Genomic DNA, 24,462 nt, shown 5'->3' on the forward strand with positions numbered 1-24,462 from the left:
AGTGGGTGAGTTGGCGAGCAGGGGTAGGGGGTGGGTGGGATAGGGTGTTCAGAGAGGAAACCAGAAAGGGGATAACATTTGAAATGTAAATAAAGAAAATATCTAATAAAAAAAAAGGAAAAAATAATTAACTGGGAACTCAAAAACTGAAAAGCTTCTGCACAACAAAGGACACTGTCATTTGAACAAAGTAACAGCCTACAGAAAAAGGTTATATTTATCTTATACATATTCAATAAAGAGCTCGTATCTAAAATATATAAAGAATTTAAGAAACTAGAAATCAGGAAAACAAATAACCCAATTAAAAATGGAGTACTGGCTTACACAGAGAATTTGCAAGAGGAAACTCAACTGGTTGAGAAAAACATAAAGAAATGTACAATATCCTTAGCCATCAGGGAAATGCAAATCAAACTCCTTTGGGATTTCATCTTACACCCTTCAGATGGCTACAATCAATTAAACAAATGACGGTTCATGCTGGTAAAGATGTGCAGTGTGTTCATCCATTGCTGGTAGGAGTACAAACTCATAGGTAACTATGAAAATCAGTGTGGTGGTTCTTCAGGAAGATGGAAATCATAAGAGAGAGAGAGTGTGTGTGTGTGTGTGTATGTGTGTGTGTGTGTGTGTGTGTGTGAAGGCAATCTAAAGATATTGCCAAATAATAAAGGAGACAGGTCCCAAACTGAACATTCCTGCCACCTGTGAAGCTTCCAATGTTTTGGGATTGGGTTTCATCTAACTGTGAGTCATCGGCCAAAGGGGTCCCATGGGAACCCCCACTCAACCCAGGCTATTTCCAAGGTTGCCCTCCACAAACTGACAGCAAGACCCCCTTGCTGAAGACAACAACTCACTGAACATGGACATGGTAAGTTGAACTGGTGCCTACATAAATACTTCACCCCTGCATTCTAGCATGTTTCGTACAGGAAGGTACTCTGCATGATACCAAAAGACAAACATAAACACCAAGTAAGTCGCAAGCTCTCTCATCTTCAAAGCTGTCCTGCCTGAAAGAATGCTCATGCAATGGTGGCACTAAGCCCGTGGGAATGACCAATCCAATATCTGATTTGACTTAAGGCCCACTCTACGAGATAGAAGCCATACCCAACACTGTTTCTGGTAGCCAAGAACCTTAGACCAGATAGCCCAAGGACCTAGAATAAAACCAGATACTACAAGAAGAGAAAGGGGGTAGCAATAAAATGGCTCCTGACGACATTCTTCTACACTCATGGATCAGTACCTTGTATGGCCATCATCAGAGAAGCTTCCCCCTGCAGCAGATGGGAACAAATGCAGGCCTACAGCAAGACATGCTGCAGAAAACCCAACCCTTAGTAGTAATGTCTCCATCACCTCCTTCCCGTTTCAGGCTCAGGGAAACCCCCCAGAGAGGAGGCAGAGGAGGAGATGGAGGACACCACGCAGACAAGGCCCTCTAGACCAGCAGTGTCAGTGCACACCTGGATCCACAGTGACTGAGGAGCGTGCATGGGGCCTGCACGGGCTTGCTACAGCTGGGGTCGGAGAGCGGAAAGGAGAGGTAGACACATGCCCCACCCTGGCCCAGAAGCTAGCTCCAAGTGAAAACCATTTGCAGATAGAAAATTTAGTTTCCTCCATGGGAGTCTCACTGGGGAAACAAGTTCTCTTAAAGGTGGGCCGCACTCCCAGCAGTCGATAGGCAACAGGAAATGAATTCAACGGCATCTTCGAAAGTGCCTTGTCTCATAATCTCATCAGGGCTCTTCCTGGTTGGTTTGGTCTTATCTTTAAGTTTATCTTATTTTTTATTTTACTCTTTTGTTCTCTCTTTATTCCCTTCAGATCCTTTGTATATTCCAGTTTAGTGTCGCTATGGGATTTCTGAGTGTGCAGATGAATGGTTCTGCCTCTCATGCATCTCTCCAGCTCTTGTCCTCTGTTCGCCTGTCTGTCCTATTCAGATGTGTAAGCTTTGTTTTATCTTATTATGTTTTCTTTTAATTATCCCATAGGATCCCATCTGTTTTCTTTTTTAGTGAATTTTTATTTATTTATTTATTTATTTATTTATTTTTTATTTTATGTAGCATTTTGCCTGCATGTATATCTGGATAGTTCTGAGCTGCCATGTGGTTGCTGAAATGGAACCCAGATCCTTTGGAAAAGCACAAGTTAAACAACCTAACCACTGAGCCATCTCTCTAGCCTGTGTATTTATTTTCTCTTTTTAATGTATCTTCCTCCATTAATTAACCTATTTATTCGCTTTACGTCCATCCCATTGCAGCCCCCACCTTTTCCCAGTCTCCCCCTTGCACAGCTTCCTCCCCATCCCTCTCCTCCTCTGAGAAGGGTGACTAGAGATAAGGGGTGAATCCAGATACAAGGGCAAGTAAGGAAGAGGTAGGAGGAGCTGTAATCAGGATATATTATATGAAAAAAGTTTCTTTTGTTTGCTTGGGGTTTGTTTTTGTTTTTGTTTTTTGAGACAGGGTTTCTTTGTGTAGCCCTGGCTGTCCTGGAACTCACTCTGTAAACCAGGCTGGCCTGGAACTCGGAAATCCACCTGCCTTTGCCTCTCCTGAGTGCTGGGACTAAAGGCGTGCGCCACCACTGCCTGGCAAAAAATAGTTTCAATAAAAGGAAAAAATAAACATTTGAAAAAGAAATAGGGACTGGAGAGATGGCTTGGCGATTAAGAGCACTGACTGCTCTTCCTAAGGTTCTGCGTTCAAATCCCAGCAACCACATGGTGGCTCACAACCAGCCTTAATGAGATCTGACACCCTCTTCTGGGGTGTCTGAAGACAGCTACAATATGCTTATAATAAATAAATAAATAAATAAATAAATAAATAAATAATATCTTTTAAAAAAAGAAATAGCATCAATATTTCTCTGCCAATTTTGATAACTATACTAGGAACTATGCCATCCAAGTCAAGTCAGAGGACCATGAGTTCCAGGCTAGTCAGGGCTACATAGTGGGGTGTTTCTGCAAAACAAAACAAAAACAAATGCCTGGGCTGTGGCTCAGTGATAGAACATTTGTATAACATACATGTAGCCTTGAGTTTAATGCCAGCACTAAAGTTTTCTGGGTTTTCTTTTTCTTTTTTTTTTTCCTTTTCTTTTCTTTTCTTTACTTTTCTTTTAAAAATGTATTTATTTCATGTATGTGGGTATGCTATCGCTGTCTTCAGACACTCCAGAAGAGGGCATCAGATCCCATTACAGCAGGTAGTGAGTTACCGTCTGGTTGCTGGGAATTGAACTCAGGACCTCTGAGAGAGCAGTCAGTGCTCTTGCCGCTGAGCCATCTCTCCAGCACCAAGTTTTGCTTTTTTATATAGTATAATCTACAAATCCCTCAAATAAATATTTTACCTAGATACATACTTGTGAGAAGGCCTCTTTGTGGCAATATATACCTTATGATTTTTTGAAATTAGTGATGGTATCACTGCCCATCCAAATCAATGTTCAGAAACTTTGATTTACTAAGACTTAAAAGAACCAATAAAAGAACCAATAAATAAAAGTTCCTGGATTTCTTCAAGCACCCCAATTGCGAACCCCACAATTTCCACTTCTATAACCACTGCCCTCAAAAATCTCAAGTCATCAATAACATTAACAAGTGTTTCACTGGTACAGAGAATCTGTGCAGGTTAGACAGGGCAGCCCATCAATGACATCATTTTATAGGCCAAAATTCTTCACAATATTAATCTTGTGTTAAAAGCAATATATAGTCATAACCTCAAATTCCAAGTTAAAAGTAAAGGCTTACAATAAGCAACAGTATATTTAGTAAAATAAAAATTGTTTTTTTATGAAAAAAATAAGACAGAGTAAGGATAAGTGGAAAAACATCAGACCAAAAACATCAAGACAGATATTTCATTGTCAAAGAAATCTAATCCTGATATTTAAAATGGATCATTGGATTTGCCAGTAAATAATCCTCCCATTACATTAAGTGCTGAAGAGCAAAATCCTACAAGCTGTCTTAGTGTCTGAAAGTCAAAACATACCACCTAGGTCATCCAGTCTGACCTTACACATTTTAAAGCATTCCCAGAAACCCCTTGTGTAACGTGTTCCTAAGCACGAATTACAGAAATTCCAGGCAGCCAGTTTAGCCCATCACTAGCTCCCTGGGGAGATGATCCCACTTTCCAACGGATTCTAATGCAACCAATATTCATTTTTATTTTCAAGTTTTCCTAGTTTGTTTCATAAACAGTAATACTCCTTTGTTGGCATTGTTTGAAGAGCAGTCCTGTATTTGTCTCAATAATTGTCTCTGTGCATAAATGTCCTGTGAATCTATGAGCGGCCACTGTCCCTCCCTACAGCATGCCCATCAGTTCACAAGCTCTAAGTGGCCAGCTTCTTCTGCTCATGAATCAATCCCACTTGTCTCGGAATCATCACTTCTTGTATTTCCCAGAACTCTTTCTTTGGAACATAGATGTGCCTTTAAGATGTCATTTATCATTCTAAATATTCTATCTAAAAGGAGAAAGAGCCTATGAAATTAAATATTCATTTCAATTCCATACTTACACAAAACTACAAAAAAACAGATTTTTTTTTTAATATTAGAAATGAAACTTTTACTTAAAAAGATGGAGCTGGCCCTTTAGTATCTGTCTTATGAGATCATATGAGCTAGCAGACGCATGAACAGCATTACTTCCAAGGCCAATGTCACATCCTCCTTTACTCACTATATAAGAAGGATAATTAGACTCACCATCTTTTTCAGAAGCATCAAATGAATATTGGTAAAAAGTTTCCTGCTGCATCAAACTTCACAACCGATTCATTAGTCAGACTGGTTGCTTGTTAATCTGACTAGATTAAATTTAATCAAACAGGAACTATATCTTATCCACAATTATACCATTGTCCCAAGTCAAACAATCTCATGCAACTGAATAAGTGACCTGGCCTCTAAAGGGTATACATGTGCATCCAAAACACACAAGCACACACACACACATAAACACACTAAATAATAGATAAATAAATTCATACCATTGGAATCTTCTTTTGGTTTAAGACATACATAAAAAATTTACAAAAATAGAGGCATTTCTTAAATATTTGGTTGAATATTGGCACAGCCAGCAGACTGAAGCTCACTTACTGCTGTGAAAGGGACCTTCACTGAAGATTTCTTACTGTTGTACTGCTCTTTTCTGGACCCCACATAAGAGTTGGAGCACATTACAAAATTTGAATATTTAAGTAATACATAGCATAAAAATAACATTTTATCTTAAATACAGTAGCATATGACTATAGATTAAAAACTAAACAATCGCCGGGCTTGGAAGCCACAATTGCAGTACTCAGGAGCCAAAGGCAGAGGGGATCACAAGTCCCAGAGCTCCCTGGATTGCTTAGGGACTTCACAGACAAGCTCAGATGCATAAGGAAAACCAGTCTAAGCCAAAGGGATGGGGATGCAGCCAGGTGGAGAGAGCCCTTGCCTAAAACACTCCAAGTCCTGAATATGACCCCTCATGTCACAAAGATAAGAGAGATGGGAAAACACAAAACCTCATGAGCTAGCCAAAAATGTCCAATTTACTCTATCTGAATTCTTTGGTACTTTCTAAATAAAGACAGGCACTTTACTTACATATATTCTCCATATATGCCCCCAAATTAATGAAGTTTTAAAATGAAAAGGATGGTGAAGAATTCTGTAAGTACAGTGGTAGCTAGACCTATTTCTAGTTTTTTGGAGAGTGACATGGCCACTTCAGTTCAAGTGCCTTTAAAAATATGACAAAACAGCCAGGCAGTAGTGGCACACACCTGTAATCCCAGCTCTCTGGGAGGCAGAGGCAGGCAGATTTCTGAATTCGAGGCCAGCCTGGTCTACAGAGTGAGTTCCAGGATAGCCAGGACTATACAGAGAAACCCTGTCTCGAAAAAGACAAATCCAAAATCCAAATCCAAAAAAACAAACAAACAAAAAAAAGGCAAAATAATGCCAAAGCAAAACACTATGCACACGTTCACACACACACACATACACAGAAATGTGAAGTTTGTTTTGTGTTGGCCAAACTACTCCTGGGCACAGGGCCTACCCTGAAATGTGGTGGATATATACCCCATGTTTGTTTTGACTTTAGTTTCTGTGTGTCTGTAGTGTTTGTTTTTTCTAAGACATAGAGAACATAGAGTTGGGAGGGTAAGAAGCTTTTTCCTTTCTGTAAGAGAAAAATAAAAAACCTAAAGTTGGAAGGATCTGGGAGGAGTTATAGAGTGAGAAAAAATATAATCAAGACTGTTTGAAAAATGTATACAAAAATTCATTTTTTTGTACACAAATTCCAACTTAAGAATATATTTGAGCCAGGTGGTGGTGGTGCACGCCTTTAATCCCAGCACTTGGGAGACAGAGGCTGGCAGATTTCTGAGTTCGAGGCCAGCCTGGTCTACAGAGTGAGTTCCAGGACAGCCAGGGCTATACAGAGAAACGCTGTCTCAGGAAAAAAACAAAAAACAAAAAACAAAACAAAACAAAAAATTTCAACCTACAAAAACACTTAATCATATTAATTCTTATGCCTAGTTTTGGTAACAAAAAACCAGTAAAATTAAATTAAAATTGCCTCTTAAATCACTAAAAGCCTTTCTGTGCTAACATACTTAGTGATATAGAAAGATGAACAGAAAGCCAGGCACAGTAGTGAACAATTTTGATCCCAGCTCTGATTCAAGAGTCAGAGTCAGAAAGATGTCTGTTATTTCAAGACCAGCCTGATCTACATAGTAAGTTCAAGGACAGCCAGAGCTACGAGTGAGACTCCTCCTTTCTTAAAAAAATAAAAAGAATAAATAAGAAGACATCTTTTAAAATTCCTTGCATTCTGACACCAGCTCAGCTCCTTCCCCTCAGCCTTCTCAAGTTTCCCTTCTAGAAATTCTCAGGCAAATGGTTGGACCTGGAAAATATCATCCTAAGTGAGGTAACCCAATCACAAAAGAATACACATGGAATGCAGTCACTGATAAGTGGGTATTAATTAGTCCAGAAGCTCTGAATTCTCAAGACACAATTAACATATCAAATGATACCCAAGAAGAGGGAGAGGGCCCTGGTTCTGAAAAGACGTGGTCCAGCATTGTAGGGGAGTACCAGGTCAGAGAAATGGGAGGGGGCTGATTGGGAAATGGGCAGAGGAAAGAGGACTTATGAGGCCGATGGGGGGAGGAACCAGGAAAGGGGAAAGCATTCGGAATGTAAACAAAGAATATAGAAAAACAAAAACAACAAAAAAAAAAAACCTCCGTCCCTTTCTGTCACCGTGGATACCTGCCCCCCCACACACACACACCACACTGGGCTAGGAGTCAGAGAGGAGAGTCACTTTCCATCCTGCCCTCCAGAATGCCCTCTAGAATTATTTAATTTTTAAAATTTCTATTTCACTGATGGTATAAAAACACTCTCGAAACATAATGAATTAAGTGTAAAGAGAAAAAGATAACATTGTAGATAATTACATTTTTTAAGGTTATATGTATAAATGAGTATTATGCCTGCATGTATGTATTTATACCAGGTGAATATAGTTTGATCAAGGAAGCCAGAGAGCATATCAAAACCCTGGAAACTGAAATTATTCCCATGTGGGTGCTGGGAACTGAACCTGGCTCCTCTGAAAGAGAAACAAATGCTCTTAATTACCAAGCCTCTTTGAAGTCCTGACAATTTCTTTTTAACACACAATAACATCCTGCTTCCTGATTTTTGGTAATTTACATAAACATGTCTACTTTGCTTGATTCAGACATTGTGCTAGGTTTATAAGCATTTTGTGAAACATGACATTCAAATCCAGGTAACAACAAAACTTCAGACTCAAAAACGCAAGAAAAATGTAAATCAGGAAAAAAGCTTTCAGTCCTTTCTTTAGAATGACGGAAAAATTACTAAAAAGAAAACCTAAGACTTAGGGAAGGTTGCAAAAGAGGGGGCAGAGATACTGTATGAGACTGAGGCCCAGGATGCCTGTTGTAGGAACAGTGTCTTCTAGATAGATGGGAAAGCCACACCCACGAAATCTCGACAAAACAGTGGCCTGCCTAGCACCTGCGTAGTGACAACACAAGTTGACATGCCAATATTGACAAGGTAAATCTCACAAGGTCCTACCCAGAAAAGGAGAGAGGCAGAGCCTGCCGGCAACCAACCACTGCTGAGAGAGAAAGAATCGATGTTTCCAGGAACGAACCTCCTGATAGATATCCAGTCCCACGTGCTCAGCCCAAAATACATGGACATCCAACCAACACTAAACGGATTTTGTAAGGTAGAGAGTGTGTGTGTGTTTGTGTTTGTGTGTGTGTGTGTGTGTGTGTGTGCACTCACAAGAATAATTTCAAAAGAGGAGGTCATGAATTTGAAAAGGAGCTGGGGGCATTCAGGAGGAGCTACAGGGAAGGGAGAGGTAGAAATGACGTAAGTCATTTTAGTACTCAAATATAAAATTCTAAAAAATAAAAATAAAGAAAACAAAAATAAAATTTGTTAACTGTTCTCTCGGCAGTGAACATTTGTCAAACTAATATACACTTGATCATATATGCTATTCATAATGTCAGACCTGTGTCTGGGAAACAGAACCCAACACTGTCAAATGAAGGTGAAAACACTGTTTCCAAAATTACTGTTACCAAAAGCCATGCTGCCCCCTGCTGGACTATTTTAGAAATCTTGTGACAATACAATTCCATAACATGTAATAAAATTTAGCTAATATTTTAAAGAACTTAATGTCCACATGCAGAAGTATACAAGTGCTAAATAATTTAGTTTGCCAAATATTCTGCTCTAAAAGATATACTAACAGAAAAGCAGCTCTGACAATTTAATCATCAATATAAATGAAAAACAAATATTAGGTTCATTATTTACCAAAAACAAATAAAATCTTATACTTGAAGTTTCTGTAGATCCTATTTATATGCCTGAGAGCAACAAAGCCCCTCCCTTTACCAATAGAGAAATCATGTTAGAGAAAGCAACTTACACTACAGTTTTCCGGTGGGACCAGAAGTTGTGTGATCTCACCACCATGAACACAGAAGATATGTTTCATTTCTCCAGAAAATATGTCCCAAATTATGACAGAAAAATCTACGCCTCCAGATATCAGGTATCTCTGATCATACCGAGCTGAGACCTGATGAGGATACAGCAGGCATGTGACTTTGTTCCGATGGCCACGGAGGGTTCTGTGTGGGGGCCAACCTGCCAAAGAGGTTTGGAATTGGAAAGTTACAAGTCTTCACATGGCTTTAAGTAGCAAATATGAAATGTCTGAAGAGCCACAACCTTTACTTCTAGAACAGGACAGTGGTGCATGGCAGCTGCTAGTTTCCCAAGACTAACAGGCCTTTAAGATAGTGCTAGACTTTGTGCAGTGTGCTGTAAATGTCAAATTTTTAAAAATTAGTACCAAAAATATATAAAATATTTCAATAATAATTCCCATATTTATTACAAATAGAAATGAAAATAATGTTGCTATGTTGAGCACATAACATGTAGTAATTTCCCATTATTTACTTTACTGTTAATACTGCTACTGAAAAATTACATTAGTTCAATAGCACTGTTCTAGAAGAGTATCAATATTGCTGATAAATATAGCTATATAGTAATCAATTCAACTAATAATTTGTGAAACTATTAATAAGTGCAAAGGAGATTAAAAACTGAATACTTTCTTATTTATAGCCATTCATAGTATTTACTGCAATAACAGATATTTAAAATTTGATTGAATGTACACTACCAACCACACTAGCAATATACCAACTGGTCTTATTTCTTAAACTACAGCATGCAGAAATTCTCCACGTCAGGGTTAGAGTCCTCAGGACCCAGTGCCCACTGGCCGGCCTTCTGAGTACCTCTTCTGAGCATGTGTTCTCCTTGCAATAGCTGGACTATGGCCGTCTGTGTGGCAGGCACGATAATGATGCTCCCATCTTCCCGGCCACACACAAGCCGCCCATGTGCTGGTATGTAGACGCTCGCAGTTACTTTAAGAGGCTCATTGCTGTTGGGAATCACACTGAGCTGATCAATAATTCCAGCAGGACAAGGCTTCAGTTTGTCAAATGCCTCTTGCAAACTAATACAAGTTGTCATTTTTAGCCCTGTAGAGGTACAGTGTCATATAAAATAAATACATTCATGTTTAAAAATAGTAATAATATTAAATAAATAATGTTGATTGATTCAATAATATACCAAATGTTTACCTTCATAAAATATAATACGCAGAAGAAAGTGATACGTAAGAATTTTCAACTTTGTTAAGATTCAAATGTTATAGTAAAAGAACTATGAACTCAATGCAGGTTTACTATTACCTTCATCAGCGTCCGGTTTATCTGCTATGTCTGCTATGTTCCAAATGTTTAACCTTCCAGAAGAATCACCCTGAATTAGTAGCTTATGCAAATATTCCTTGCATCCATAGAAAAACCGAGTAACAGGAGGGCAAATTACCAACTGCCAAAAAAAGGGGAAAAAAATCAAATGTCTTTAGCTGTACTTGGAATTCAAATATTTTATAGATTAAGATGTATTCATATTAAGGTATTTAGATGCTTTGATCATACCCCAGTTTTAAAAGTGCTTACAGCATGATTATTCAGTGAATTTTTATGTAATTTAATAGTGTTAATATTTATGTCAACTACAGTAGAACATAAATGCTAAAGGAATGAAAAACTATAACATTTCTCTAAAACTAGTATTTATAGTCTTATGTTCAATTTTATAAAAAGTGATTACCAATCACAGGGAAAGTTAAATATTTGTTGTTAAATAATTAATCTAGAAATCAGGCCACTCTTAACTAAAGTTAAGTCTATACTTTAAAAAAAAATTAAAAACAGAGCTCTACACATAAAGCAACACTAAGCGGACTCTGCAGACTGTATGATGGTCACATACATGTCTCACAATGGTAACGAAGGAGGAAGAAGGCTTCCAGTAGAAAAGAGGAGAAAACCATCATCAGGATGAGAAAGAGGAAGCTGAGAGACATGGGAGGAGTCGAGCTGGGAAGGACATAGCAAATGTGTGTCTGATTGCTTCATAAAAATTCCTGGCCTCTGGAATTTACCTATATTATGCATAGACAAGTATTTAACTTTACTTAAACTTTGAAGATTTTAATTTAAAACTACACACTTAACAAGGCATTGCTATAGAAGCTACAAGAACCAATATCACATTTCAGTGTCTGAGTGTCTCTCACCATATCACACAAACATTTCAATGTAAAATATACAAGTACATACTAGACAGCTGATATTTGAAGCATGACGGTTAATGATGATTATCAACTGGACAGGATCTACAGTCAGTAAAGACGGGGCCTCTGAACACGTGTGTAAAAGACCTTCTAGGTTTCCACAGGCTGGGTCAGGATGGCATCGAACAGAAGACAAGCTGATCACCAGCATTCTCATTATGGAAGCCATGTAACCAGCTACCTTAGGCCGCTGTCTTAGATTTCTCTGCCAATTATTCGGCAAGGCACACGCTGCTTCCTTTACCCTGATGTGAGGTACTTTGTGACAGCAATGAGGACTGTAACTAACACAGTATGTCAGGCTTTATTAATGCAGGTGTTTTCATACATATCACTATCCCTCAGTTTAGCTGAAGTGACCGATGGAGCTGGATGATACCAAGTAGGCATTCAAGAAAGCAGAAAGAAAATAATTTATATAGGATTTTAAAATACACCTAGATGTACAAATTCTCTATTTAAAATATTCATAGAAAGGCTGGAAAGATGGCTCGGAAAGTAAGAGCACCGACTGTTCTTCCAGAGGTCCCGGGTTCAATTCCCAGCAACCACATGGTGGCTCACAACCATCTGTAAGGGATCTGATGCCCTCTTCTGGTGTGTCTGAAGACAGCTACAGTGTATTTGCATATAATAATAAATAAATCTAAATAAATTTTTAAAAAGTAAAAAAAAAAATATTCATAGAAAAAACATTTCCCTTCTACTTACCACGCCTCTGTTCTCCACCGATGCGTGGGACGTAAGGTTCAGAATGATAAAACTGGAACCCAGAACCAAAAACTAAGCACACAAGACGTCCCTCTCCTAGACAAAGCTTTTTTCCCCACTGTTTTCAGAGACCAGAGTATAAAACCCAATAGAAGCGCTACTACATTTCAACTTTCTTTTATTATCTGTGTGTGAGTGTTTGCCTGCAGCATTTGTGTGTGCACATGTTGCCTGCTGCCCGTAAAGACTAGAAAAGGGGACTGGTTCCCCTAGGAACACAGTGTCAGTTGTCAGCCACCATGAAGGTACTGGGAACGGAACCCAAATCCTCTGCAAGAGCAACAAATGCTGTTAGCCACTGAGCCATCTCTCCAGCCCACGCAATTCAATTATAAATAGTAAAAAAAGCTTTTAGAAAACACAGTGAGTTTCTATTTCAATACAGGAAAAAAATGGTTAATTTTTATTTTTAATATCCAGGATTTCAAGTCACTACTTGATTTGAGAGATACTGCAATGCATGAATCAAATAACAAACAGCATCAGTCAGCAAGTAATTATCCCCTGCTTTAAAAACTATCTTTGCTGTGTTTTAACTGTATAAGTATAAAATATAATGGTCAATCTGAATTTTATAAAAAGCCAATTCTAATAAAAAAAATCAGGATAAGATCACCAGTATTTTTACATAAAGACAGGTACTACTTAATAGTTAAATTGCATATTAAAAATCTGCAAATATTAGGGCTGGAGAGATGGCTCAGCAGTTAAGAGCACTGACTACTCTTCCGGAGGTCGTGAGTTCAAATCCCAGCACCCACATGGTGGCTCACAAGCACCCATAAAGAGAAACAAAATAAAGGGCTGGAGCAAGTGGGGGCCCAGAGAGAGCGGCGGGGGGGGGGGGGGAGAGAGAATAAATAAAAATATTATTTTTAAAAATCTGCAAATTTTGAAATGTGCTTGTAACTCACCGTATCAATTTTTTGTGATATCTAACACTCTGCTGGATTTTACTGAATCTCTGAAGTGCCTACACAACATCAATGTAACTATCAATTATAAATGATACCTGAAGAACTTTACCTCTTTATCTTTCTGATCCAAGAGGCTATGCTGCACAGGAGGAATCAAATTTTCAACTGCTTTCCCCACATCGCTGCGGAATGAATCACTAGCTGGAAGGCAACTGAAACAGGAAAGTAAATATCCACTTAAAATACCCATAGGAGGGCAAGGCACAGTGGCGCATGCCTTTAGTCCCAGCACTTGGAGGCAAAGGCATGCAGTACTCTGTGTGTTCAAAGCCAGCCTGGTCCACACAGTGAGTTCTAGGACAGCCAGAGCTACATAGTGAGATCCTGTCTCAAAATTAAAGTAATAAAATAAATGATACGAAATATTTTATTCCAAGGTTTATGACAACAGATAAAATTGAGATTTTTAAGTTTCAATTAATTTAAGTACTAAATATCTTTTAAAAACATTCTTTGAAGGCTCATAAGATGTCTCACAGGGAAGAGAGCTTGCTGCCGAGTCTGACAACCTGAGTTTGATCCTTGGAACCTACATGGAGGAGAGACCTGATGCCCATGGGTGGTCCTCTGACCCGCACACATACACAGTGGTAAATGCATGCACACAGGCACATATAGTAAATAAGTAAGTGTAAAAATAAATCTACCTGTTTCTTTGTACCTAGAAGTTAAACTGAGTTAAACTTTGTACCTAGAAGTTAAACTTAAATATACAAACCTTAAGACATTCTGAAGCGAAATATTTATAATCCATAAGTGTTCTTACTTTAGAGAGTTATGCCTCAACTTCTGAATCCTTTACATTTAATTAAAATCTTAGCATATCTATTTCATACCTGGCAGGGAGTTTGTAAATGTAACTCTGCCCATTTTCAGTCCAAATGATGACTTTGTCTGCAGACACAAAGTCCCCTCCAGTCCATGTCTGTCCATTTTCACTGGGGCCTGAACACAACAGGGAGTAGTCACCAGCATCGAACACCTAGGAGGAAAAAGAAATTCACAATTTTAATTTACTCCAGCTGGCTATGATTTAAGTAAGACAGAATAGCATTTCACCTGAAAGAAAACTTCTGAAAACATATTTAACAAACCTAGGCTTTTAAAACATGATTCAGCAGATGAAGATATTTTCTCTGTGAGACCTGGGGCAGTCATCACAGGTCCCAGCTCTGGGTGACCTCTGGCAGACAGTGAACTAGGTCAAGTGCAGTTCCCAGCATAGGAACAGGAATCCTTAGTCATTTGTATGTTAAGAAAGGAAGCACACCTTGGATAAAGGCAAATACTAGGAACTCCACCCTCCTGAATACTTACCATACCTGACAGTGTACCTATCTGGTACATTTCTGATCATATGCTCTGACATATTATTTTCTGTTCTGTAGTATTTGCTTGGCCTTATTGCATCAGTGTTCTGAAATTATTGTTATGAATAGGAAGTTAAAAGACTTCACTTTAATATTTAGTAATTCTGTATGGAAAGGCCAGGGGGCTATAATTTCACTAGAAACAGCACCTAGTGACCTTGCATAGGCTTACTTTGACAAAGCACATGAAGTTCACAGGTATATTTATAATTGTCTTATCTGACCCTCAGAACCACTAAAGGACACAGGCAAGCAGCTATTGGTGCCCTGATCTACATCAGGAGACGGATATAGAGGACACGAGTTACACTTGTTCAATGTCACGCATCAGAAACTGGGTATGGTGCACATCTCAGCAGAGGCCGGTGGATCTCGGAGTTTGAGGATAGTGGGGTCTACATAGGACTTTCAAGTCAGCTAGGGCTACATAACAACACCCTGTCTCAAAAAGAAAGAAAAGAAAAGAAAAGAAAAAAAAGAAGAGGGGAGGAGAGGGAAGGGAAGGGACAAGAAGGGAAGGGAAGGAAAGGGAAAGAAAAAAAAAGAAAAAGACAAAGAAAGAAGGGAAAGAAGGGGGAAGCGAAAGGGAAAGAAAGGAAGAAAGGAAGGGAGAGAGGGAGGGGAAAAAGGAGAGGGGGAGAGAGAAAGAGAGAGAGAAAGAGAGAGAGAGAATAGAAAGAGAATAGAGAGAGAAAGAACAAATATGTACTGACACGTGATAAACTAAGAGGTATACAACCCCTAGGCTTCCCTTCCTAACAGACTGGTTCTACCACTTCCAATACTTGCAATACTTGATAAAAGTACATTCTAAATTTTGCTCAAGGGGTGTGAGAATTAATCATTCAATAGCACAGTCTTTAATGTTACTATTCTTCAGAGAAAATGATGACCTTTGGCTAGGAATATAACTCAGTAGAGTGGTTGCCTAGCATGCATGAGACCCCAGGGCTCCATCTCCACCTACATGAACCAGGTGTGCAGCACCAACCCCAGCACTCGAGTGCAGGCAAGAGGGTTAGAAGCATGAGGTCAATCCCAGATACACAGCAAGTTTGAGGCCACATTTAAGAGTATTTCAGATTACAAAACTCTCTAGATAACTTTTAGTTTGTTTTATGCTTTTTGTTTGTACTGTTTGTCCAAACTGTTATCCAGTGCCTCAACTGTATCAAAAACAAGGGGTGATCGTCTGTGTGAGACATGTCCTTACCACCCTAGGGGAAAGGATGCTCATTTAAAGTGCCTGTTCAGTCATGTCAATGTAATGTGATCTTCCAGGGAATCACAAACAGCAGTGTTTTAGGAATCAGCTACGGAAGGAGCTCTACCCTTAACCTGTTGTCCCGTGGCTAACCCATTGCATGTTTTTACTAAAACTGTGAGTAGCTACTTTTTTAAGCATGGAGGTAGCCATTGAGTGATGGAAAAAAGTAAAATGTATTATAATAGTATGGAACACATACACACACACACACACATACACACACAGACACACACATATACTAAAACTGGCCAAATCTGGGCATCTGCCGGGTCATCCTGGTGAGCTGAAGGCGCTAATCATTTGGTATCATCCTCCCTCCCTCTACCTGTTCTTTGAGGCAGCTTCTCCCCTGGGCTCCGTGCTCTCCTCTCACCGAGGCTGGAGAGCAGTAAGCCCCCGGGTCCTCCTGACTCCTCTCCCCTCAGAGTAGTGTTATGGACCTCTGCAGGAATACCTGGCTTCTCATTTGGGCACTGTGATCGGATTTCCACACCTTGTTGTGACAGAACAAGTACTCCCAACCACTCGTCAACTCTCCAGGTCCAGGTCTGTTCCTACATGCAAGTCTGTTATGATGAAACTGCACTTTGCTTACATTTACTAACCACCTGGCTCTCTCCTTTTCTGAAATAGTTTTGTCCATTTTCCTAGTGGTTTATTTATATTTTTATTCTTCCTCATACAAGCTTTTCATAACAATGAACAAGTTAACTCATGCATGCATATATCATAAACATCCTTTCCTGCTGTGTGGGCTTCATTCTAACTCAAGTAAGCATTTTTTACAAGGTTTTAATTAATTCTTTGAGAATTTCATTCCATGTTATGGATGGAATCCATATTCCATCCATATTGAATCATATTCATCCCTCTCCCCCAAATTCTCCAAGATGTCCTACCTCCCTACCCCCAAAAACTTCATTTCTCCACCTTCGTAAACCAATCTAAGTCTAGTTTGCATTAGCTGACTCTCCCTGGGACTGAGGCTGCACGGGAGCACATGTGGTCAATAGACCAGGTATCATGTCATTAAAGGAAACAAACTTCCCTCTTCCCAGTAGTCATGGAATGCCAACAGCCCTCAGCTAGGGGTGGGACTTCTTCATGTCCATCTCCCCCCATCCATGCCATGATTTTGTCTGGCTGGAGGACATGTCATACATGCTGTCACAACACTATTAGTTCACATGTACAACTGCCCTGCTGTCTCTGGAAGGCACTGTGTCATTGAAGTCATGGGCCACCTCTGCCTCTTAAATCTTTCTTCGACCTCCTTGCCACATAGATCCATACCCCTTGAGGAGAGAGTTGTGGTATGTCCCATTTAAGGCTGAGTACTCCAAGTCTCTTAGTCTCTGCTCCTGACAAGCTGTGGGCCTCTGTGTTGTCATCTACTACACACATGGTACACAGACAAATGTGAAGGAAAACATCCATACACATGAAAATAAATTTATATTTCAAGGTAAGAAAAGCAACTGTTCCTTCTGTGATAGGCAGCTTCTGATATGTGCTCACCCAATACCCTCCTCCCTTCAGTGCATGCTAGATTTTCTGACAGTTTCTAGAGCATATTTTGGTCCTAGAACGAAGTAAGAGGCACAGGTTCTCAGTTCTAAGATCAAGAGCATCTTCAAATTACCTTTACTTGCTCATGTACTGGGGGAGAAGACTGCTAGCTTCTAAGGATGGCTCCAGTGAGAGGTCTGCAGGCTATCACTCAAGAAATAAGGAATGGGAAGAATGTCTTCATTCACCAGTCAGAGAGATGAAAGGCCTAGATGTCACATACGGGAGCATGGGAGATCCTCCAAACGCTAAACTTGCAAATGAGATCAAAGTCTCCAAAGATGCTGAGATGACAGCCTATAGAAAACTCAACCTGAGGTGCCCAGTAAACTAAGCCCTGATTCCTCACAAAACTGGACAAGAACACATTTCTACTATTCTGTTTTCGAGTGATTTGTTACGCAGATTTAAATAACTAGAACCCTTTCCTCAGTTGGTATAAGTACTGAAATTACTCAGCCAGCATAATCCCTAACTAAATTCTAAATATTTGTCCTTGCCCTACATCAAAGAAACCTCTCTTTTGCAAAAGATGGAAAGCATCACAGAAAACCACAATCAATCAAAAAGAAGAGTTGTGGGGTCCAGTTCCAATGGACACATCTATAAAATAACCCTTACCTAAGGCTCAGAGACCATTGCAGAATGATCCCTGAGTGGGTTTAAATTGTAAGAGCCCAGGGAGCAGGGGATTTGCTCTGAAGTTTTAACTCCCAGAACTGTCAGAAGCTACACCATGAAGTCTCACCAGCATGACTGTCTGAACGTGAGCTGAACAAGGGCAACAGCAGACATGCCAACTCTGAGAAAGGCCCTCAAGGCAGGAGACTGGGGAATGGGGAGAGCTGACCCAGGGAGAGGCACACCAATCCACCATCCAATACCAAATGGTCAGCCCTGAACACATACATCCAAGTAACACTGCACAGACTGAGCAGGTTGTATTCATGTATTTAGAAATGTATGTATGTGTATATATAGGCACACACATATACATGCATGTATGTATATGTATTGTATGTGTGTGTGTGATTAATGAGAAGAGGCCATAAATGTCAAGAAAGGAGGAATATATGGGAGAATCTGGAGGGAGGAAGGGGAAATGATGCAATTTTATTAAAATCACAAAAAAAAATAAAAGGAATAATTTTTTAAATACATTGAAAGCTTTGAAAATTGCTAAGTACAGAACACATGTTCAAAACACACTGGCTATTTTCCTATGATCAAAGACACACAATGTATACTGAAAAATCCTTCTCTCATCATTAGCTATCCAGTGATAAGAGTTAAGACTCTCAATTTGAAGAAGCCATAAAACATATATTATTTAGGTTTCATAACATACTACAAAGAGAAATCAGAAATCATACTACAGAGACCTCATTACCACCACTTACACAATAACTAAGTAATAGCAAAAAGTAGAAATTAAGACCAATAAATAGTCATTAAACCGTTTATCCCATGGAGTAAATCAAAAAGAGTGCTGCTGCATAGAAATAAGTCCCAATTCCTCAAAAAAATGTCAGAACCAAACAGGAGTTCCAAATGACTGACAAGTCTTGTGTCATGTACATCCTTGGGATTATCTTTGAAAATCTGGTGAGCTCTACTTTATCATAAAAGATACAAATATGACTTCATATTTTCAACTTACCCTCCAGTATTTAGAGCATACAACCAAAAGTGACCTCTGTGTGAATGCACAGAAAGAGATGCTTTGACAATTCTGACAATAAATTGGTTTGGATTCCTCCTCAAATATTGGCTCAGTATCCTACAAAGAAAAAGATTTACAAAGTCTCAGGAATAATATATATTAATTAAAATCATCACAAAATGATACCACCAGGGAACAAAAGTATCAAGTGATACATTCATTATTTTAAACCCTTGGGGAAAAGTCAAGACAGCAACAGCAGCAAAAGTGTGGTATTAAGAGGAGCAAGATAGAAGTGTCTTTGCTACAAAGCTGTCAGCCATTTAAACCCTGATGGTAAGTCAGAGCATCTTCACTGGGAATGGCAGATGATTGAATTTTGCACTAATCCTATGGTTATAAATACTTTCATTCAAAAAAAAAAAGTGATTAATTCTTCCAGTCTTTTCAATACTAATAGTTCCTTAACTGAAGTAAAAAGTTATCAACATAGTTAGGAAACTGATCTTCCTTGTCAAAAGTAAATAATTATTCTAGTCCATATGACTGACTATGAAAGACGAGTAAAACGGCTTTTTATGGATTATTTGGTTGGTTGGTTGGTTATAGATGATGCTGGTGTTTGAATATGAAATGTCCCCAAGGGCTCAAGTGTTAAACCTTACTCTGCCCGCTCTGCTGATAACTTGAGGCAGTAGAAACTTTAGGAGGTGTGTGCAGTTGAAGTTGGCCACTGGAGTCACACCCCTGAACTGTTATACCTGTTCCTATGTCACTTCCTCACTCTCACCTTCTGTTGCCCCAGGGCGGACAGGAGCCTTGCCCTCTGCACACTCCCTCTGCACACTCTGGCAGCAAGGATGCCTCTCCCTACCACCCAGTCAGTCATGCCAAGGACTATACCCTGAAGTCTCCAAAACAACAGAGTAAGCTAAGTCCTTCCTCCCTCAGACTGCAGCTGTCAGGCACTCTGTCACTGTGTTGTCAGGGGCTACTAAAACGAGTAGTTACTGAGTTCATTCAAGCAAGCCCTTCTAACTTTTAAACAAAAGCAGGAGGAAAAAACACCTCTTACATTTCTCTACTGAATTTCCTAGATGATACATTTCTTTTTTTATCGGATATTTTATTTATTTACATTTCAAATGTTATCCCCTTTCTGGTCTCCCCTTCTGAAATCCCCTATCCCATCTCCCCTCCCCCATCCCACCCACCAACTCCTACCTCCCTGCCCTCAACTTCCCCTACACTGGGGCATCAATAGAACCATCACAGGACCAAGGGCCTCGCCTCCCATTGATGTCCAACAAGGCCATCCTCTGCTACATATGCGACTGGAGAAATGGCTTCCTCCATGTGTACTCCTCGGTTGATGGCTTAGTCTCTGGGAGCTCTGGGGGAGGTCTGGTTGGTTGATGTTGTTGTTCTTCCTATGGGTTGCAAACTCCTAACTCCTCCATATTTTATTTACATCCTTGATGGAGCAAATCTCTCCATCAGAATGTAGAAAAATAATTCACTCACAGTAGGAAACAAAATTACAGACCTTTTCTAATATGTGCATGTGATTATTTCAATAGAAACATTTTTTTTCTTTTTAAAAAATTAAGTGAATAACACAAATCCTACAAGGTTTAAATGATATAATAATAAAGATACATATCACTGCCCCTCACCTGCATTCCACTGATTTCAGAGGTAACAATCCACACCTTCAGAATACCTGTCACGGAAAGTGCTACCACAGTGTCCTCTAAACCAGGGAGAGACAAAAAAGCCAAGGTAAAACACAGCATGCTTTCTTCTAACATTACAATAGCCTGGTCTCATGAACTTGGGTAGAAAACCATGGTTCCCTATGCTTAGAATAATATAAACTCAGTGTTTGCATAAGTGTTCTTTTCTGAAAAAAAAAATATGTTTACCCTCATGGTTTTCAATGAAAGGCTTCAAAATAAATGAAGAAGCACTAGCAATACTGACTGAGTGTAAGCACAGTTACAGATGGTCATTCAATTTTATCTCTTTTCTTTTCACTATCTCCAAGAGAAATGCTGCCTCTTGGCAAGAGATAAGACCAGAATGTAGAAAGGCACGTGAAACTACAGTTCTTACCACCACCTCACGCTAGCAAAGCTAACCCTGCCTCACTGGAGAAAAGTCTCATAAGCTAAAGCTTCCTGGCCTCCCTCTCCCGCCCAACCCCATGGAGACCGGTGACCTGCCACACTGAGGGGAGGCAATCTAACATCTGTGAGTTAAATATTAATTCAGACCAAACTCACTGTGAGGGGGACAAATCACAAATTACTGAAACAAATAAATGTTGAACATAAGAATATTACCAAAATTGTTAACTTTGACCAATCATAGCTTGTCACGGTAAACTAAGCAGTCAGAAGATGGTCAAGCTGCGGAAAGGATCAGCAGACTGACCTTGAGTCCGGTGAGAGCGGATAATGCTCATGGAGCTAATCCAGTCTGGTGATATCTTTGATACCAAAGAATACAACACCTCAAGGCTGGTGGCATCCACGACGAGGATTTCAGGGTAATGTCCATGGCAGAGAAGCCTTCCCTCTTGCTGATTTCCAACGGAGAATTGGTAAAACTAGATTCAAATTTTAAAAAATATATTTTTGAAATGCATTGTTTCAGTTGGGAAACTTGAAAAATATGCATTAATTAAACATGATATTCTTGTAAACATATTATTCCAGTCATCATTTCAGATGAGTAAATCCATGTTGGATTATACTAATTTTTAATATTTAAGAAAAAATATTTTCCTAATGTCACATACTCACTTTTGAACTGTTATAAGGCAAAAATAATTATTAATATTTTTATCCTTATTACTAGCATCTAAAGCAGATAATTTTCATGAGGAGGTAGGGGACTCATTTTTGGTTTTGTGTTTTGGTTTGTTAGTTTGGGTTTTATTTGTTTGTTTGTTTGGGTTTTTATTGTTTTGGCTTGATTTAGGTTTGGGGTTTTTGTTTTGCTTTGCTTTCTGGTTGTTGTCATTATTGATGTTGTTGTTGTTGTTGTTGTTTTGTTTTGATACATGGTCTCACAATGTTGCTCTGCTCTAGTTGGCCTGGAACTCTCAATATACACTACCCTAGCATCAAATTCACAGAGATCCACCCGCCTCTACCATCAGAGTCCCAGAAGTAAGGGAAAGTATCACCACACAAGCCTTAAAAAAATAAATAAAATAAAATGAGCTTAACAATTAAATAAAAAAAGGAACTCATATGAGCCACAGAACCAATCCAAATTCTGATAGGAACAAGTGAACCGTGATGTATACACAGTCTAACACCATCCACCCATGGACAGAATCTTGAACCACATCTTAGTGAGGGTCAGTGTCGCTGTGATGAATCACCATAACCAAAACAAGTTGGAGAGAAAGGCCTTATTTCCCTCACAGTCTATCATCAAAAACAATGACAGCAGGCACTCAAGCAGGGCAGGGACCTGGAGACAGGAGCTGAAGGAGAGGCCGTGGAAGGTGCTGCTTACTGGCTTATTGGAACAAGTTGATATAATATTAGATAGCACAAACCACGTAGGAATTCAAAATACCTTCACACTTCCGAGGGAGTTTCTAGATTGGGGACCCACCTTAATGAGAGTGGAACCACCACATGGGCTGAGAAGCAAGCGGAACATCGAATTCATTTCTCTGCTTCCTAAATGCAGAAGTAGTGTGGTCAGCTGCCTTTGCCTTTGCCACCATGCCTTTCTGACAATGACAGACTGTATCCACTTGAACTATAACCTGAAATAAATTCTTCCTCCCCTAAATTGCTTCTTAGCAGTTTTTTTTTTTTCACAGCAACAAGGAAGTTTAGTAATGTGGTAAACAGAGAACAGAAGTGAAGGGTGATTGATGTTCAAGCATATTACAATCTGTTATTTTCTCCCAGAACCCCCAGGTACTACCAAAAGAGAATCCTGGGAGCCCTAGACACATGTAAATACTCATATACAAGGGGAAGGTGTGCCCTGGGCAAAGAATGAGTTCAGAGGAAGTAGCAGAGAAGAGTACCTTCCTGGGGCATGGGTATATTCTTAGAATTGCCTGCCCAAAAGCCTCTGTATTTAATGCTGTATTCCCAAGGCTTTTCTGCATACTGATTCTGCACTTAAGACACTCTGATACTGGGAAGGAGGATGTCTACATGGAGATCCAAGTTTTCCAAGCAATTAAGAAAAGATGTCTCTACGACTTGCTGGACATGATGGGGAATTGCACCTATGAACTCTCGACAACTGTGACTGCTGCACAAAACCTGCATAAGCATACCATTCACCATTCCAGCATGAGAGCATGAGTGACTCACAGGCCCCACTGCTGCGGGTTTGACGTGTGCTTACATGGGAATTTGTATGTTCACTGTGGTCCCTGCCAACAGTTGGTTTTTTGACTGGCCAATAAAGAGCCAGCCCCAATGGCTGGGCAGAGGGACAGAGGCGGAACTTTGAGAAGTCCCAGAGAGAAAATGCAGGACAGGGAGAAGGAGACTCACCAAGGCAGAGAAGAGGATATAAACATGAGAGCTGTAGAAGACAGAGAACCAGCCATGTACGCATCAGGGAACGCAGCCCCGGGGGCCACTCTCCCAACAGGTCTGGGGTAGCAGAGATAAAGTATAGATTTAGAAAGTAATAACTCAGGAATACTGGAAGGGAGTGTGTGCTAGAAATAAGATAGATTTGGAAGTGGCCAGCCATTGAGCTAGTTAAGGCATAATAAAATATAAAGACTCTGTGTGCGTGTGTGTGTGTGTGTGTGTGTGTGTGTGTGTGTGTGTGTGTTTTGTTTGTGAATCCAGAGCTCTAGGGGTGGGTGCAGAAACGCAGTGTGCACCCTAACTATTTACCGCTGCACCCCACCCCTGCTGAGGGTAAGCTGCTGAGGGAGGGTGAGTTAGTTTTCTTCAGGGGCCTTAAGCTCCCTCACAGGCTGCTCATGCCCAAGTAGTCTCCCCTGTACCCATGTACACACAGAGGCAACACTAACTGAACTCAGTAGAAACAATAATAATTATAGAATGAGAGAATAAGAACGTGAGAAGTGGGTGTGGAAGAGGGTCCAGGAGAACGTGGGAGTGAGCAAGTTCGATGAAAATGGACTAAACACATCTAAAACTCTCAAAAATATTAAAATAAAATATTGCACATAATCATTTAATAAATTGCTATTTTTATGTCATTTCAATAAGTGAGAATGTCAGCAAGGGTCATCTGGGTACATAAAATCAGTTGTTGCCAATGTAATGGCACATACCTTTAATCCCAGTACTTGGGAAGCCAAAGGAAGCCTGCTCTACCAGAACAGTCATGGCTATGCAGACAGGCCCTGTCTCAATAATAATGATGATGATGATGATGATGATAACAATAACAACAATAGTAAATATCTGCTATTGTTACTGATGTTGTTGTTGTTGTTATTATTATT

General features: G+C 39.7%; 1 protein-coding gene across 2 annotated transcripts in view; it reads right to left on the reverse strand.

The window, feature by feature from the left end:
- The window catches only part of Wdr7 (WD repeat domain 7), a 283,494-nt gene that overhangs the window by 242,231 nt on the left and 16,801 nt on the right, over positions 1–24,462 (reverse strand). For both annotated transcript variants that reach the window (XM_052201384.1, XM_052201386.1), the window contains 8 exons: positions 21,423–21,597; positions 20,663–20,739; positions 18,984–19,103; positions 13,954–14,099; positions 13,167–13,269; positions 10,417–10,558; positions 9,952–10,200; positions 9,066–9,286 (listed from right to left, as the gene is read on the reverse strand). In XM_052201384.1, the coding sequence (XP_052057344.1) occupies positions 9,066–9,286; positions 9,952–10,200; positions 10,417–10,558; positions 13,167–13,269; positions 13,954–14,099; positions 18,984–19,103; positions 20,663–20,739; positions 21,423–21,597 (1,233 nt within the window). The remainder of the gene's footprint in view (positions 1–9,065; positions 9,287–9,951; positions 10,201–10,416; positions 10,559–13,166; positions 13,270–13,953; positions 14,100–18,983; positions 19,104–20,662; positions 20,740–21,422; positions 21,598–24,462) is intronic.

This window comes from Apodemus sylvaticus, chromosome 13 (genome assembly GCF_947179515.1).
Source record: "Apodemus sylvaticus chromosome 13, mApoSyl1.1, whole genome shotgun sequence".
In the NCBI taxonomy this organism is placed as follows: domain Eukaryota; kingdom Metazoa; phylum Chordata; class Mammalia; order Rodentia; family Muridae; genus Apodemus; species Apodemus sylvaticus.